Below are 17,959 nucleotides of genomic sequence, written 5' to 3'. Positions count from 1 at the left end.
ACTGAAGTGGTTTGACTTTCTTCTCATGCCACTAGACCATTCCGCTTAATCACTGCAATGAGAACGGATACACTGCCATGAATAACGGACGTGCCAATGCACAAACTCGAACGCAAACACCTTTTCCAAATGTGAAAACCACATGTAACTGAGTTTTCAGGCATTTACAAGCAAACAGAGGAAAATTAACTTTTTAAAAACCTTTTATAGTCGCTGAAATGAACAAGTGTGAGCTGATTTGTGGTTATCTGGTTTGGATTGTTGTTTTGATGGCTTTACAGGGTTTTTTTGAAGACTTTTAGCAAGTTGAACTAGTTGGATCAACTGAACTCCAGCTTGGGAAACCAGAATAGTGAAATTCTGCATTATCGCTTTTTAAATGACCACAGCAGTTCTATAACAAAGGCCATCCAACACACAACTGATAACTTCTTTACCATGAAAATCAAACAACCATCCTGGGAGGAGATCTTTCAAATGCAAGGCATACTTAAACCCATTGATGTTCCTGGTTTGATTTTCAACCTGGCACTTGATATGTTTGTGTGGGTATCTAGAGGCTTTGACTCACGCTTAAAGAATTGAAGCTTTCCTATCCGAAAAAAAGCCAAGCGAACCTCCAAAATCAAATCAAAAGCAGTAGCCTCATGATGCCAGCATAAAAACCCAATACTGTCCAAATATGAGCACATACTGCAGCGTGCGAAGTTTGCATAAGGCTGTTATCTAGTGGAAATAGACTAAAACTACCACATTCTAGTGGTGACAGTATTTTGAATACTGTCGAATTGCGAAAGGGTTGGGCTTTTACAAGATGAACTAATATGAACCATTACTTCATCTCCACTTTTCTTGTTAACACCTTACATTATATCAAATCCATTTCAACAGGCATTGGACTATATTTAAGAGAACCATTAGGTCTAACCAGTATGTTGAATAGTGTTAAGGCTCTGACAGATTCAAGTTATGGTTTGAGCAGTGAAAACAATGTAAAGTAGTTTTATGCTAATCTCGTTTAAATGAAGAGGGGCTTTTGTTCTCTAAGTTGCCAGGACCCACCTCATTCATTATGAATGCCATTCATTATGAATGCATAAATATATATATATATATATCACTAATATAATCTGGCTCCCACAGACTTCAAAGTCTTGTTTCATTGTGGCACCAGGTGCCCTGTTGGGAAATGGTGGATGGAAAGCTAAGAGTAAAATAATTAAAAAGAGGGTACTTGGTTTACTTTGTGCGTGTGTGTGTGTGTGTGTGTGTGCGTGTGTGTGTGCGTGTGTGTGTGTGTGTGCATGTGTGTGTGTGTGTGCATGTGTGTGTGTGTGTGTGTGTGTGTGTGTGTACTGTATGCGAATACATTGGTATGCACATGACAAATGCTGTGTTAAATTCCATCCTACCAAAACAAATGAGATTTCACTCTTGTAGGGATACTTTTTAGTATCCCCGTATAAAAAGATTCATATAGCACAGGTGTCTTTTGAATACCTGGACAGATACAGGATTTCTTAACAGTAAGTCATTTTTCCTCTGTGAACCTGTATGGCCAGAGTAAGACCACCGGTGAGCCACCAAACTGGGAAACATTGATGCTGCCCCTTTAGTTCCCCCAGGCTGCCAAGTTGCTTTGCCATGCCAGCTCACATTAACAGCAGGTTCTCCAGTGACATGTAACAGGCAAGCTTCACTCACACCTATAAAGCCCACCCAAAACACCCCTCTGATCTCCAGACTAAGCCACATCAGTACATTTTATGATTTCATTCCATAATCCAATATTCCAGTACTACAAAGACCCTTTAAGTAACACTGTGCGAGAGTGATTTGTAGTGGCATATTTCTGCCGCCAAGATCTAGATCAAGTTAAGGAGAGCCCATCGACGCCATGCAGTATCTCAGTCGCAGTGGGAGAGAGAGCGAGAGAGAGCGCAGCTCACAGGCTTAAATACACACTGTGCAGAATTCAGTGCTAAGCAAATTCCATTCAGCTCCTCGGCTTGGCTTTGGGAGAGATTAGCCCTCTCTTATGAAGGCCCGGCTCATTAGCCACCTGCACAATCGGCATGGCATAACCCAAGCTTCTCAACAGTCTCCGGCTACTTACCCTGCCGTTTAAACAAAAGTATAATCGGGTGAGATTGCTAGGTAAGGTTGAAACCAAACTTGGACCAAATCTGGCATCGTTCTAGTGAAGCCTGGCAGGAGATCCTCGTTGGCATTTTTGCTCAAGTTGAAGCATCTGAGGCAAGTCATTTTTGCCCCTCAGGGTCAGCTGGGAGGTCTCGCCGTAGATGTTTAGTGATTTCCAGACCATTGCTTTAAGTGTGTGGTTTATGAAAGAAACAAAAAAGCAGATCTCTGAAGACAGCAAGACGGAGGCAAAGTAAGGAGGGCCATGTCAAACATTTGGCCTTTGATCAACTCGGTATATGACAAATAACAGACGTACAGACATAGTAAAAGCATTTCACAGGGTTTTGCGGGGGGAGGAGAAAAATTCATTACAGCTGCAACCAGCCCGAAAATGTTCTTCTTACAAAGCCTGTTCGGTTCATATTCACATACATTATTAAGGGGAGAAAAATAAATGTCTACCAGGAAGCCAGTGTAAAACCAAAGAAATTCACCTTTTATTTTCATTAAAAAAATCTTGCCACAATGGCAAATACACCAAACACATTAAAATGCCACATAAAGAAAATAATCAAATCACTTCTGTGAATTTCCATTGACGTAACTGTTTTAAATAAATAAATCAATGTCGTTTCCATTAAATCAGCGGTCAAGCTCCCACATAAAAAAAAATGAGGGAGCCAAGCAAATCTGTTTGAGTTGGAGTATCTTCGCCACTTAAATGATCCTAATGTTATACGTGCCGGCCCCGACTGAAGACACATGGCACTGTTACAAGCTTTCGAAACATAAATCACTCTCGTTTACAGGCATCTGCTTTCTTTGAGTGGAACATTGGGAAGCCTGTCGTTGAGTCATGTGTATTATGGGGGTTCCGTCTATTGGAGGGCTGGTTACTCATTGACACGGCCGGGTGAAGACCTGGCTTCAGAGGTACAAACATGTAACATCCCTTGGAGATCTGCTTATGATTAACGAATACACCCACCGGACTACTTGTGAAACAACCAAGCACCTTTTTGAAACAAAGCGTGCACTTGTATGCTTTTACAAAGTTGATTCTGAGAGATTCAGCCATACTTTATAAGTCACACAAGGGCACAGGTTAAAAAAAGCTTGAACAAACCAAATTAGACAGTGATTCCCTTGACTCACTCTTGCTATATTAATGAGCCAAAATGAATTGTGTTCAAACCTCTAATATAAATACTTGGTCTGCCGGCAAGCATGCACAGCGAGCCTCACCACTGGAACATATGGCCCGTCTGAAAGAGGAGAGAGTGAGACGGTGTTACTCTATTTAACGGCAGGATCAACTTACAAAGTGCGCTTATTTCATCAAGAACAGCAAAGTATGGGATCAAGCGGCTGCACCTCAGAAAAATCCCAGAGAAGTGCATATCACTGACCCGTTTGACAAGCATGTAAAGGCTCAGACAGAACTCGACACTGGCGAAACCGGCATGTCTAAGGCACGTTCATGAGACTCTAACTGTACATTCTGAAGGATACAAATGGTACTCGGGGCGCTTAGGAACAGAATTCCAGACAGCCGCTTTTAGGAGGGGTGGGGATGGATAGAGAGTTCTGTTAGCAGGTCCCCCATCGAAACATTTCTGCCCTGGTGTGAAATGGTGCACTTTCAGAATGCGGGGCATGTACGGACAAAATCTCTGTAGAAAGACACAGACTACATGAAAACCCATCTGTAACCCCAACCGCCACTCACCGCTGATACGGACACCGTCGAGTTGTCACTCATAAAAAGAAGAAAAAAAACGTTATGCGTTTCAAGCACACAGACACGTAGAAATGCAGCCTGTAATTTGTACACCGATGCTTTCCCGCCAGCGCTCGGGGCGTGAATGCGTGTGGCTTTTTTTGTTTAAAGCGTGCGATCGGATCATTTGTAATGTAATTAACTGAGTGCGCTGGCATTTTTCTGACACCTGTACTTACAGGTCACGCCTCATCCACAGACTGCATGATCTTCCCAATAGCAGGATTCATTTGCACAGCCAGAAGAGTGCCAGAATGCCATTTACTCACAAAACTGATCTTTTACCTCCAATTGCTTTGTCCTGAAACAGCAGTTAAGCAAAAAACAACATTTTGGCGACATGTACTATATAAAAAAAGAGAAAGCAGATGCAATTTCCTTTCCCTCGAGTCTGATTTCTTCACTGCCACATTGATCACACCACTGCATCAAAAAGGAAAACCGCAGGACCGCTGTATTTGGATGGTACGGCTCTCCAGCGGCTTGCGTGTCGGGCTTTGGCGAGACGAACCCAGGCAATGAAAGGTTTATAGACATTCCACTCAGAAAAAAGCCACAGTAGAGGTCAGATTCATATCCCCATGGTAAAGACAAGAGTCACATGAAAGTCACAGTCATGCAGCAATGGAATATGTTTGACTGGGACACTAATGGCCTGGTTTGGACATCACAGCTCAATGCATTTTTAGCAGCGGTTTAAAAAAAAAACAAGAGGGGGAGAGAGAGGGGATGATGGGGGTTACAGGTTTAAAAGCGTTGCATGCTGTCCTTTACAAGGCAGGCTGTTGGCAGACCATACCTATTCTTTCCCTCCAGATTGTTCTCGATTTTCTATTCTACATTAGCGGGCGATGAAAGCATCACCCCCTGGCTGCCTTTTTTTGTGCCTCTCTCACTCCAGCGCGTCATGATTGATGCTTAATTGCACATAATATGGGCAGGGCATTTTTTCTTTCAACCATAGATTGGATTGCTTTCTCGAAACATAATTCTAGGTGAGAACAAGTTGATTTGCACAGGATTGTATGAGGTAGTAAGATGTTATGGGAGATATTGTGGACTACAGGAACTCGAGCTAAACACTAGACCAACACAGAACCATTTTTGGTTCTCCAAAACCTCTTATATCAATGTGAAGAACCACCCTTTAGGAATCTTTATTTTTAAGTCAAAGGTTCTTAAATGAACCATTACTTTCTTACCTTTATAATCCGTCTAACCCCTTTCCACTATAAAAAATGTTTCTACAACATTTCGGTGGATGTTAAAGGTTCTTTAAGGAACAGCTTACAGCCAAAAATGGTTGTTCTATGGCATCATGTACAGTAGAACCTTTTTTTTAAGATTATATGCCATTTTTTGCAGGCTGCCCAAAGGTTCTCCAAAAGGTTCACTAGACGTTATCACTGCATCTTTTAATTCTTTAAGTGTTTGAGACTTGCCTGCTGTGGCCTTGAAGTAACAATCTAAAGTTTTTCAAACACTTGGGGGTGCTATTGAGAGGTCCCTTAAAGCAGAATATTAATAAATGTGACCATGTTTCCCATAAGAATCTGTCATTTCTAGACCGTGACTGCTCTCCATATGGAGAGCTCATTGAGTCAGTGCAATTACAAACCCCAGATCCACAGTGGAGGACTACAAACCACAGATAAGACAACATCATTCTTAAACAAGGCCAACTCTCCATTACAGCCATGATGTCACCAACCCTTCCCTTTTAAATTACCACCTCACTTCCTAGAGAAACACTATTATTAAGCAGAGATAAACAGCCACTACATAGTGTGGCTCAATTTCCACGATAAAATCATGCTCTTACGGTGGCAATAGATGTGCCACCACCACAACAGCACACAGACGAGAACCTCTAAGGAACAGCTGGTCCTGGTGGCCAACTCCATATGCTGTCGTTTTTCCAGCACTTGACAGAAATGACTGTACATACGAGCTGTTAAATGTCCAGCACCCTGGCAACTGTGATTTGTTTGACAGGATGGCAGCAAATGCATGCAACTAGTTAAAGGCAAGGAGGCATTTTATAAACAGCACTAGAGGCGCGCGCGGGGCTGCGGCGCAGAACCCCCTGCTGCTTTTGATTTGAGTTGGTAAGTGAATACGAATGGCAGGGGGTGAAATACTTAACACATGTCCAAAGCTATAGGGAAAGGGAAGCCGCACAGGATATTAAATCAGGGGGACGAAATTCTCATTGACAGCACCGATATTAAATTAAAAAGGATAATAACCTGTTCTTTTCACTCCAAAGGCGGAATGTATCTGAATATATTTTTAACATCATCTCACACACATAGTTCTGAGTTTATCTTGCCTATTCTCTTGTGGTCTCATTCTCACAGTACAGCTGATCCCCGGTCAAACTCTCGAAAAGACCAAACAGCTACTGAAACAATATTAGTGTTGGCAGACCCAAATCTGGAACTTCAAATTATTCACAACAGCTGCTTCAACTGTTTATATTTTGACAAAACTGAGCCGATATCACAAAGATGATGGGATAAGGATTGCGTGTCTTTCATATTTGAGGCGAGCTTGCATTCCATAACCTTAAAACGCAGTCCGCAGAAATGAAAAGCACTCATGTACATTGAAGTGATTGATGAATAATTTAATTAACAAGGTTACGGTTAACAATGCAAGAATGTGTCAAAGGTATTGTCTGCTTTTCAACTTAAAGCTTTGAGAACACAAACAGACGTCCATAGCAGCCAATTACATGAAACCTTCAATTATGTGTCAGTATACGCAAACTGATGCAACCGCTAGTGCATAAAATTTATTCAACAAACAGCATTTTCGCTTTAAACGATTTATCACACGCTAATGAAGTAAGAGCAAAAAGCTCTACTGTACATCTACAGTAATGAAAACATTTAATGAAAATATAAAATCTGTCAGTTCTGAAACTCACTTCCCTTCATAATCGTGTAGCCCTCGCTAGTAATGACTGCCCTCATTGTAAAATCTCAACACTGGTGCTGATGTATTTGTGGTTTTCTCAAATGAATTTTAGCGTGTGAGTGAGAGATCGAGTGAGTGATGTTGACATGGCTGATTAATGTGTGTAAATAAACATCATTCACACAACTCTGTCTTTGTGTCATTCCTGGCATCACCCTTACAGCCGCACAGCAAACACCTTACAAGCCCAGCAGCAACATATTAATACTAGACATCTAGTCTTGCCGCTTCATTGGCAGATCTCCCTGTTTTAGGTTGACTGGAGTTGAGTGAAACTTGTGGCATGACTTCTTTGGATTCGCCCCTTCACTCGCATGCATGTCACAACTCAGACAGCTGCTGCAGGAGATGTTCTTTAATGCCCCATTAGCCTAATGTGCAGACAGTGTTTGTGTTAATGGATTAAATGCACATCAGTCATTTAAAACTGTCATTCGTAACTTGCACATTTATTGCCATATTTCATACAATGTTTTTACATACTTATCTATGTTTGTTGAAATCAAATTATGTCAAATTGACATTACTCACAAATTCTGACCCAACAGCTCAATTTACAAATCTTCATTATAAACTTACTATTGCAAATGAAGGATTCAGTTTTGAACATTGAATTTTATGTACTTGCTCATAAACAGATTTTTCTTTATTTTAAGCCAAAATAAAGAGTTATGGATAGCTGTTTAAATGATTTGCGTCTTGCATTAACTTGAGTACGTCAACATGTGTAGGCTTATTCTCAAACTGAATTTGTGACTTAATATACATCTAAACAGGAATGATTGAGCGTTGCTCAACACACAAGCTATTCTATTACCTTCAAAGAGAATTTCAGAAAATGGCACAATTTAAAGGTCAGTGAATGAGAACCAAACTGGCAAGACATTCAGGAAAATGTTCAACTTTGCAGCGTGACAGAAAAATGAATGGATGTTTGGGAACAAGGGTGAAACCACCATGTTTTGCCAACATCCAATTCCATGGTTAATTGAAAACCAGCACAACTTCCAAAAAGCCTAAATAAATCCTGTCAGTCACAGAAAATTGACAGCCACACAACACAGCGCAGGTCCACACTTACACAGACTACACCACAATCTCTCATTCAGAAAACCTGACAGCACACTTCAGTTTACATAAGAGACAGCCAAAAACATGTAACCCGGAGGAACTGAAAATACAAGATCATCAGTAAAAAAAACAATCAACAGAGGAAAGTTTCAAAAAGAAAAATAAAGTTACTACCTGAATAACAAGAGTGTCAGTCTTGTTCATGTAGTTGATCTATATGTGTTGTTCTCTCCTGAGCTCCTGAAGTCAACAGTGTGTTTGTGAGGACCACACTGCTCCTGGAAGACAACCTTCTTCCTCTAATCCTTCTCCGATGTGATGACACACACTAACCTCAACCATCTGTTGAAACACGTCTTCCAGCACTCAGCACAGTGGTGCGTCAAGACAAACTACCCAGTCCAATCAGAGGGGGCACTGGGTGGCTCTTCCCAGGCTGGAGGCAGGGATCAGGACATAAGGGAAACACTAGCAGAGATGTCTAAAACCTCCAGTCACAGTAACCTGAGATTTAGAGAGAGCGGGAGAGGGAGGAGAAGATGAGGAGAGGGGAGGGAGGGGACAGAGAATGCGAGCCGGTATGCGTTTGTAAGTTTAGAGGAGGCTGGGAGGGGCCTGTGCCTCTGAACAGTTTTGTTACCACTTGTAGATCCCAAGAATCCCGTACAAGCAATCTGGGGTTCTTTAGAAATCAGTGGTTCATTTAACACAGAGTCGTAGCCACTTAATCTTGCCTGTTTTTGAGCGGTCAAATAAAAAGGTTGATACAGGGCTGAAAGTAGTGCCGTTTGCACTATGCTGTTACATCTGCAATTCACACCTCCCCATTATAAATCTTCAGCTGTCCAAGCAGCATTCCTGTCCTTGTAATCCATTGCCTTAAGTAAGTCAAGACAGAGATTTTCCAGAGATAAGGATTTGGAACCATGATTATTTGCTCAATTTCGTTCCATTTACTTTAGTGACCTCCATCCATGTGATTTAAATGGTTATCCAAAAAACTAGACTAAATAATTCACTGTTAATAACATTTCCTCAGAAACATTAGCTTTAGCCATCAAGACTTTGGAAAACCAGCTCATGTTTTGACATGCTGACAATGGAAAGGACTAATCATTTCATCTTTGTGTTAGTTAAAAGACAAGTGGCTTTCTTGTTGACGTTCATCAAACCTGTGGCTCAATAAACATTGGAACCCAGGCTCTGTGCTATCTTAGCGACTAAGTTCATCAGTTGAGGAAATGAAAACAAAGGCCGCTAAGTGACCTATTAGCATTCTTTAAAGCTGCTTTCACACCTGGTAAAAGTTTCTGTTAGACCAGACCAAACTCAAACACTGATCAATCTTCACCCGTGACAAACCCCTCGGCGGTCCAAAAATCAAACAAACACAGTGAGCTAGTCATCACTTACCCTTCTCTGGTAGCCGCGGTTAAGTAGATTAGACACCCTTTTTATCCATTAAACCAAGCCATAAACCAAATCTGTTTTACCTTTCTGACACTCATTATGTCAATCTTGGAAGCACCCGGGTGACAGTTTCAGGGAAACTGCTGGCAAAATATATTTACATGTCCATTAGCATGATTCACTTGATACTCCCAATGGAAAGAACAGAGTGACTCTAGTTTGATAACACTCAACACATCACAAGTTTTTTTTCTTTTACCCATCCAGCGAGTAATCAAACCTAATTTTAAATGGTTGCCTGTACAACTCACAAACTTCCAGCAAATTCATTCATCATGCCGGCACATTCAGCGGAAATACAGGCTGAAAAAAGATACTTCCACTTTTTGAACAGGTTATTCATTTTCACTGCTGTTTAAATGCACAGAATATTAGATTAAAAACAACAAAGGCTGTGTTTATCAGGGGCCAGTGAAACCCCTGGTTTTGGTTCACATGAGGTTTTGACATGGGGAGCAGGGACAAGGGCTTCAGGGGAAGAGCTGAAATTAGATTGACTGAATTCAGAAAGAGCGACCCCACCCCCTTGCAACTCGGTACGTGCTGCTCCTCAAACCCCATACCCTGCACCCCCCAACAGACATTTCTAAAAGGCCTTTGAGGGTGGGCAGTAGTAAACCCACCCTATTCTTTGATGGACTTTGATTGAACACTGGTAAAAAAAGCTTAAGGTAGAAGAGCAGGTATAGTTTTAGAAAATAGATAATCTAACAGGAGTTAAGAAACTTCAGCTAAAGCCTTATGAGCAAATTAAGTAGATAGATAAAAAAAGAATTGATTAATAGATCAAAATAAATTGCTATATGCACACAAAAATAGCTTTGGAAGGTCTTAAATTCACTGCACCTTTTTCACTACGCAAATATAAAATCAGGCTGAAGTATTTTGTGTTTAAAATGACTAACTTTAAATGCAAGTTCTAGAATTGGTTAATCAAAAAATGGAAAAAAGAAAGAAAGAAAGAGCAGAAAGAGCGAAAGAAAGAGCGAAAGAAAGAGCGAAAGAAAGAAAGAGCAGACAGAAAGAGCAGAAAGAAAGAGCAGAAAGAAAGAAAGAGCAGAAAGAAAGAGCAGAAAGAGCAGAAAGAAAGAAAGAGCAGACAGAAAGAAAGAAAGAGCAGACAGAAAGAAAGAGCAGACAGAAAGAAAGAAAGAGCAGACAGAAAGAAAGAAAGAGCAGAAAGAAAGAAAGAGCAGAAAGAAAGAAAGAGCAGACAGAAAGAGCAGAAAGAAAGAAAGAGCAGAAAGAAAGAAAGAGCAGACAGAAAGAAAGAGCAGACAGAAAGAGCAGAAAGAAAGAAAGAGCAGAAAGAAAGAGCAGAAAGAAAGAAAGAAAGAAAGAAAGAAAGAAAGAGCAGAAAGAAAGAAAGAAAGAGCAGAAAGAAAGAAAGAAAGAAAGAAAGAAAGAAAGAAAGAAAGAAAGAAAGAGCAGAAAGAAAGAAAGAAAGAAAGAAAGAAAGAAAGAAAGAAAGAAAGAAAGAAAGAAAGAAAGAAAGAAAGAAAGAAAGAAAGAAAGAAAGAAAGAGCAGAAAGAAAGAAAGGAGTTTTCCAGATCTTCAGAATAGGACTCTATGAGCTCTTGTGTCAAATAAACCTAAAGACCCTGCAGGAGGTCACGTAGTCTGTACAGAGCCAAACCTAAAAGGGTTCCCCCTTCCAAAACACAAAAGAGAGGAGAGTGAAGGACACTGGGGACCCATCTACAAGACTAAATGAGGCTCACAGGTGCAGTGAGAACCTTGTGTGTGTACATCGGCAAGGGGGCTTACTTGCTTCATTTGTCTCATTTCATACGCTTGGATGAGATCTGGTGTCTTTAGAGAGACAGAGAGAGAGAGCGAGAGCGAGAGAGAGAGAGAGAACACCAGCAAGTGTGTGAGAGAGAGAAAGCTCTACAACTCCGAACATAAATGACATTCATGGTGTTATCTTCCATGGTTTTGAGTGCCAACGGCACGTGTGCAGTGCAGCCGTGCTCTGGATCAAAGAGTGCATGGAGTCAGCTGCTTAATGCTTTGACCTCATCACCGTCCTGAAATATCCACGTCTTCATCATCAATATACATGCAACAGCTAAGATTAGGCATTGAACACAGAATGAATCACAATGCAGTTTGCACTTGAAATGTAACACAATTTTACACAACCATTCAGGAATGCCTTGGAACATCATTCATCAGCCTCAGTTTCACACAGATCAAAAAGGTAAACAAGCCATCTAATGGCGTGCTAATTGCATTCCAGCATTTTGATTTCTCAGACACTGTCCCCATTGTCAGCCTCATCAACGCCATTCTTTGAGACTATACATCAAAGCTAGCAGCTAGTTAACACAATTAACACAATGTCAGAGGAGAAGTGTCATGTGGAAATGCCTCTAATCAACCAATACATATGGGGAGGAACATCAATCATTGAGACTTAAATCAAAGCAATTCCACCCTGAAAATACAAAGCGGTTATGTTTACCCACTGTCAAAATGACGTTAAAACACTACATGCATATCTGTCTTGATCATTTTTACATAGAGCAGAGGAGAGAGAATTCATGCCTCACTGGAACTGAATAACCACCAATAACAGATGTACTAACATAGACTTACATTGACTAATAGCAGCTAAACTGCTTTGCTAAGACAAAATTGCACTGAATTTCACATTTTTAATGCTTGACAAAACAACCTTGCATTTAAGATTGGGGGCAGCCAACGTCAAGCTAATTGCCAGCACATGTAGAACTGACCGCTCCACGGACGGCTATTTTCTCTATAGTTGAATTGAGAGCATTTGTCAAGTACATTCTTGGACAAAAGGATCTATAAATGCCTCCAGATCCCAAACAATAAGTTTGAAGCTTAAACGACTCAAAGGAGAGTGTTACTTTAGCTCCTAAGTTACGTGGCTGTCATGGGTATTATTTAAGCAAAGGCAATGCATGGGCCAATACTGACCACTGAACACTATATTGGTTTCAAAGGACCTTATTGCCTGTAGAGCGTGAAACTGAATATAGAAGTAATTTCCTTCGCAGTCTTTATCAGAACCATCATCTGTTCAGCAATACGGGCCCCTCCGTCACATCAGGCCAGAAACTTTCTGCATGGTTAAGTATATTGGCATAGCTGAAACATTAGCACAGCCAAACCATGTAAATCTGTTTATAACATGACTTTTCCTTAAAAGTTTGGCAGAACTGCACATCTGCAATCCAGGAGACTAGATGACCCACGGAGGTTAATTTCTATAAAAATTGGATAATACTATAAAAATCAAACACCGAAGCCGAAAACAGACACAAAGGCAACAGCGTGAGGTACTTTGTGGGTAAAGCGAATGCAATTATCCATTATTTGTGCAGCACTCCTAGAAGGTTCTAGCAGACTGGGTCGACTCACCAACACACCAAGGTGACATATGAAAGCTATTGTCTTGATAAACGATGACAGTGATGTATTAAATGGAAGGGGTGGCCTGTCTTCTCGACCAGACTGTCCTGGGGTTTGTGTATCCCAGTATGCTTGGTGGCACACAGGAATCCCATGATCCCTCGGTGCCCTCAAGCCCTGTCCCTGCTCAGCATCTCAGCACTCAGAAACAGTAAAGCACAGTGTGGCATGACAGCATGTGTAAATTATTAGCCCATGGGAGTCCCACATGTAAGAATAAAGCGATACTAATCTTGCATTTATAGCAGATGGGGAGCAGCTGCAACAGAGACACTAAAACATTCCTCCGCTGCAGTTTTCCGTGGAGTTCACTCCCAGTAATCACACTTAGTGATAGAGGATGTCTCGTCCGAAAAGTTAGCCACGTAACAGTCTCGCCTGTCTCGTTTTGGAATTCCTTCAGGGCAAGAAGACTCCCGTGCTTTAAGGTTCTAGGAGTAACAACCCCTGAAAACTAGATCAAATACATACAGGCCAGATCATGGTCTTGTGAAGCCCCTAGACAAAAATTTTGGAAGTCCCCAACTCTTCACGACCATGAATAGCAGACCCTTTTTCTGTTTGGTGACAAGGGAGATTTGGCCAAAAACTATGCGAAAACATACATTTTTGTTGGCTAAAATGCACAGAGGACCCTGGTGTTTAAAGGGTTCACCCCAAAAATGAATAATTTACTCATCCTCATGTTAAACCTGTATTACATGATGTGCTCTGGAAATCTGATGTGTTCTGATGAACACAAAAAATATTTTTGAATTCTGTCAGCCAAACAACACTGGCCCACATTGACTTCCTTGTATGGACACAAAACAATGAGTAATTTCTTACATTTCCTATTTTGTATTCCACAGAAGAAAGTCATATACAGGTTTTTAACAACATGAGGGTGAATAAATGACAGAATTTTTTTTTTTTGGGTGAACTATCCCTTTAACTTCTTTTAGCAGTCCATGGCCATGTAGCCCAAGGCTGTAGGCCCCTAAAGTCTGTGGCCCCTGGGTACAGGGTGATTTTATTATCCAGCCCTGATCTAAACGTATCGCAACATAAAACACAGTTAATGGAAATAAAATATGTAAAAAACACATGGGGCAACTGAGAATGTTAACACCCAAAGATATAGATGGAATGAAATCTATTCAATATTATTAATTTGTTGAAAAGAGTTGGCATTCTTACATAAAAATACATACAACATTGCAAAAATTAACTTTAGCAATTTACAGCCCAAATCCTATAGGGATAGACTTCCCTACAGGATCACTTAAATAGAAAACGACAAGTTCAAAGTCCCGATCTGATTTCTGGCGCCGCTCAAGGGGTTCAGCTCAAAACCAGACTGCAACAGCACAAACCCAGCACTTATGACAGACAAAAAGTTTGAGTCATACCCCCAGAGAGGTAGCAGGAAACGGAAGAAAAAAACATTTCCCAGCTTCGCCACTTTGTGCGAACTCGCACTTCAGCAGGTTAGCAACCCTGACACTGGGCTAATGGATTGAGGACTAGTGACCCACAATTCCCTTTTTATAATATTTCTTTACTTGGCTCTCCATAAGCCTATCCTATACATTGAGCTTACTATTTACAGATAATAATTTACTAATTTATTTACTGACAATCAAACAAAACAAATATGCCTGTTTGGGTCAAACAGGTTCTGCTTTTTGCAATCTTACTGATGAAGAATGATTCATTAAACAGTTTTACACAGGTTGAACTTAAAACTTCACGTTTTCAAACCCCATCAGATTCATTTTTCACCTCCAGGAATCCTTAGATATCAGTTATTTCCCCTGACTTCCATCTTGGGCAAATAAAGCTCTCTGTCCGGAAGCTCAGTTTAATCCTCTCAGGCCCAGAGGTGAAAAGCAAGAACAAGACAAAAAGGCAAATCCTCATACGAGGAGGCCCTGTCTGCGCTCCAGCATCCTGAAATGGCTGGTTGAGTATAATCCCTGAAAGCATGCCGCCAGAAGGTCGTTGAGAGACAGAATTAATGTTTGGGGTGTGTTGGGTGCACAGTCATCTTGATAGTGCTCACCCCCTGTATGACCCTAGAGGTGGCTTAGGGCAGTGATAAAGAGAAGATGTGAAAACACTGCGGCTAAATGCATCACTAAGGCTTGACAGCTTATAAACAGATAATAGTTCAATGGTTTGTGCCATCGTCCATCACATTCATGAGTGTAATTTCCAGACACTGCACTTTTGTAAAATACCTGTACACTATTACACAAATGGATCAGTCCAAGTCATGCACTTCAAAAATATTTTTCTATTAAACCTCAAGTATTAAAATATCCTTGTGCATGTAAATCCTTTCCATGTATTCAAGTATGCAGTTGGACAAGTGTGTGTGTGTCGGGGACCTCACACACGCAGCATGCACACAAGTATACAAGCACATTTCACTTTGTGCAGAACCCATCCAAAAAAACAATTATGGCTTTTTAATTCTAATTTCAGCCTTCGAGGAGAGGAAGCAACAAGGGCCTTGCGATTTGTGATTGGCACAAGAGCAATGAGCTCTTTAATTTAGCCTACTGCACCCCTTCCATTTCTCAGAGGAAATAATTACCATGCTGCACAATCGCTAAAAAAACAACTGACTCAAGCACAGGGCTTTATCACATTGCTGGTTATTTATAATGTTTATGAGACCTCTCTTCTGATGAACATGAGGGGGCATTCGAAATAAATTAGAATTGCAGAGTGGCAGCAGCCTCCTCCTGCCTTCTCTCGCTTTCCCCTCTCACAGTGCTCACACCTGGCTGTTTACGAAGGGCCATTTGAAAGGGGACATTATGGCCCCGTGCTACAATAAAGGACACGTCTGCACCCAAGCCTCTCAGAGAATGGATGCAGCTGCTGCGCTGAGAATGACCACTCTGAAGGGTCCTTGTCACAATGTGCAAAAAGTATGCGAGTTGACCAACCTCCTTACCCAACATTATTTCATGTTATCCCACACTGAATTACTGAAATGTTTACTACTGCCGCCTTTTATGTAATATAAGATTTTTTCACAAACACGAAAAAATGTCTAAAATTTCATCTAAAGTCTAAATTTTATGTATAAAAGAATGTAATGCCATTAATTAACTTTAGTTTAAACAAACTTGGATGCATTTTATACTTTATATGTTAATTATTCAAAGAGATTTACAACAAAAATTACATAAATATTACTAAATAAATTACTAAAAATACTGGGTTTTCAACTCATGGCTGGATAACAAGGTGTTTTATACATTTGTTCTGTTTTGCCCAGCCATTGGTCGTATATAGTGTAAATAAGTAAATAAGTAAATAAATAAATAAATACTATAAATAAATAAACAAAATTTGTGCTGTCAATCGATTTAAAAAAATAATCTAATTAACACACATTTTTTCTGTGATTAATCACGATTAATCGCACATATCATTGAAGTTTTTAAATATACTTTTACATTCTAATAATTTCACATTTAATCTCCAAATTACAACATTGTTTACTCCAAAAAACAACAGATTTCTTTAACATCATCATTTTATGAACAAAAGCCAACATTCTGATATTAGTACTGCAACTGATCCCTCCATTAAATTGATCATTTTGTCTTATTATTTTAACATTAATTATAACCATTTAACATTGAAGTGAAGAATAACAGAACTCTCATGTCTAACATGTAGGAAATATACAGAAATTGAATTAAGTTCTCAAACACTTTACAGTCTTTAATGCTAAATTCTAAATTAAAGGTCCAGTGTGTAATTTTTGGGATGACCTATTGATAGAAATGCAATATAATATATATAGCTATGCCTTCAGAGGTGTATAAAGAGCTTACACAGTGAAGCGTTATGTTTTTATCACCTTAGAATGAACCATTTCTATCTACATACACCGCGGTTCCCCTTGCATGTAATTCGCCATGTTCTGTCAGCCGTCGTAGTGTTTCGAAAGGGAGGGGTGGAGTGAGCGGTTGATTAAATAAATAAATAAAATAAATGTGCATGTAAATAAATAAAAAATATAACTGATTAAAAATTTAAAATAAGTAAAGTACATAAATAGTAAAATACATTGAATAAATAAAATAAATAATAAAATACATTGAATAAATAAAATAATAAATAAATAACTGAATAAATAAAATAAATAAGTAACTAAATAAAAACTCAATTAGGTTCGAGGTAAAATAAGGGGTATATAAGTATAAAAAGAACAGAAACTGCATAATACCATGTAGGTTCAAACAGCAATACCAATAAAGACAAAAAAGGAAAAACGATAGGTTAGCGATGACACAAATTTCTGCCCCTCTCCTCTACAGTTAATTTTAATACCAAATGTGCAACAGTCATCATTTAGGCCATTACATGGGATGGGCTTGTCCTGCAACAGGTGCAAATTCCAGTAATACCTCTGTGTTTGGCAGTATTGTGCTTGTATCAGAGCTGTGGCACTGGGCAGGTGATAAGCAGCCTACATTTAGGACAGGTATAACCCTGTGCCTTCTGTTTCAGCACGCTTTACCCATAATTCAAATTCACAGCTTGATGTTAAACGCTATTTGACTAAGAGGCCAGGGTTATTTTAGCCTGCCTTTGTGTGTCCATCTAAGAGCAGGAAGCCCACTACATCCTGAACGGTACTAGTGGGGCTTTGCTGTCGTCTCTGTGCTAATTGGGTGCCCATTTAAACAAAGGCAGTAAACAATGACTAAAGAGGAACATCTTGACAGCCATAAAAAGACAGTTTGTGAGGAGAACAAGAAATCCTCTTCTAATCCCCATTGATAGCCACAATCCCCCACAAACATATAAACATCACCCATGTATTGGTCACTTCATGCATCTTAATCAAATCCAGTGCGCACATTTAATTTACATTACACTCGGACACAAATATGTCCTCACATACTGGTCCCTTGCTATATACAAATGAAAAAGAGCTTTCTGATGATGCTAATGCTAGGCTAACGCTCAACCATTGCTCGCTCGTGCATGTTTATAGTTCCATTGTAAAGAGTAACATTTGCAAACTGAACAACTCGATACACTGAGGTGTGTTC

The 17,959-nt window shown here is 40.0% G+C and overlaps 1 protein-coding gene across 3 annotated transcripts in view; it reads right to left on the bottom strand.

Annotated features, from left to right (window-relative positions):
- Nucleotides 1-17,959, bottom strand: part of sulf1 (sulfatase 1) — an 87,746-nt gene that overhangs the window by 24,694 nt on the left and 45,093 nt on the right. Inside the window, exon 1 of one of the 3 annotated variants that reach the window (XM_057323139.1) lies at nucleotides 8,153-8,428. The exons of 1 other annotated variant lie outside the window; for it this stretch is intronic. Coding sequence is in view for 1 of the 2 variants with exons in the window: in XM_057323138.1 (XP_057179121.1) it covers nucleotides 3,341-3,374 (34 nt within the window). In the remaining variant the exon portion in view is untranslated. Of the gene's footprint in view, nucleotides 1-3,340; nucleotides 3,398-8,152; nucleotides 8,429-17,959 lie in introns of those variants that run through there. One more of the 3 variants, XM_057323138.1, reaches the window with a different exon arrangement.

This window comes from Triplophysa rosa, linkage group LG23, assembly GCF_024868665.1.
Source record: "Triplophysa rosa linkage group LG23, Trosa_1v2, whole genome shotgun sequence".
Lineage (NCBI taxonomy): Eukaryota > Metazoa > Chordata > Actinopteri > Cypriniformes > Nemacheilidae > Triplophysa > Triplophysa rosa.
The sequence above is the reverse complement of the archived record's forward strand: the minus strand, read 5'-3'. Positions and strand labels throughout refer to the sequence as shown.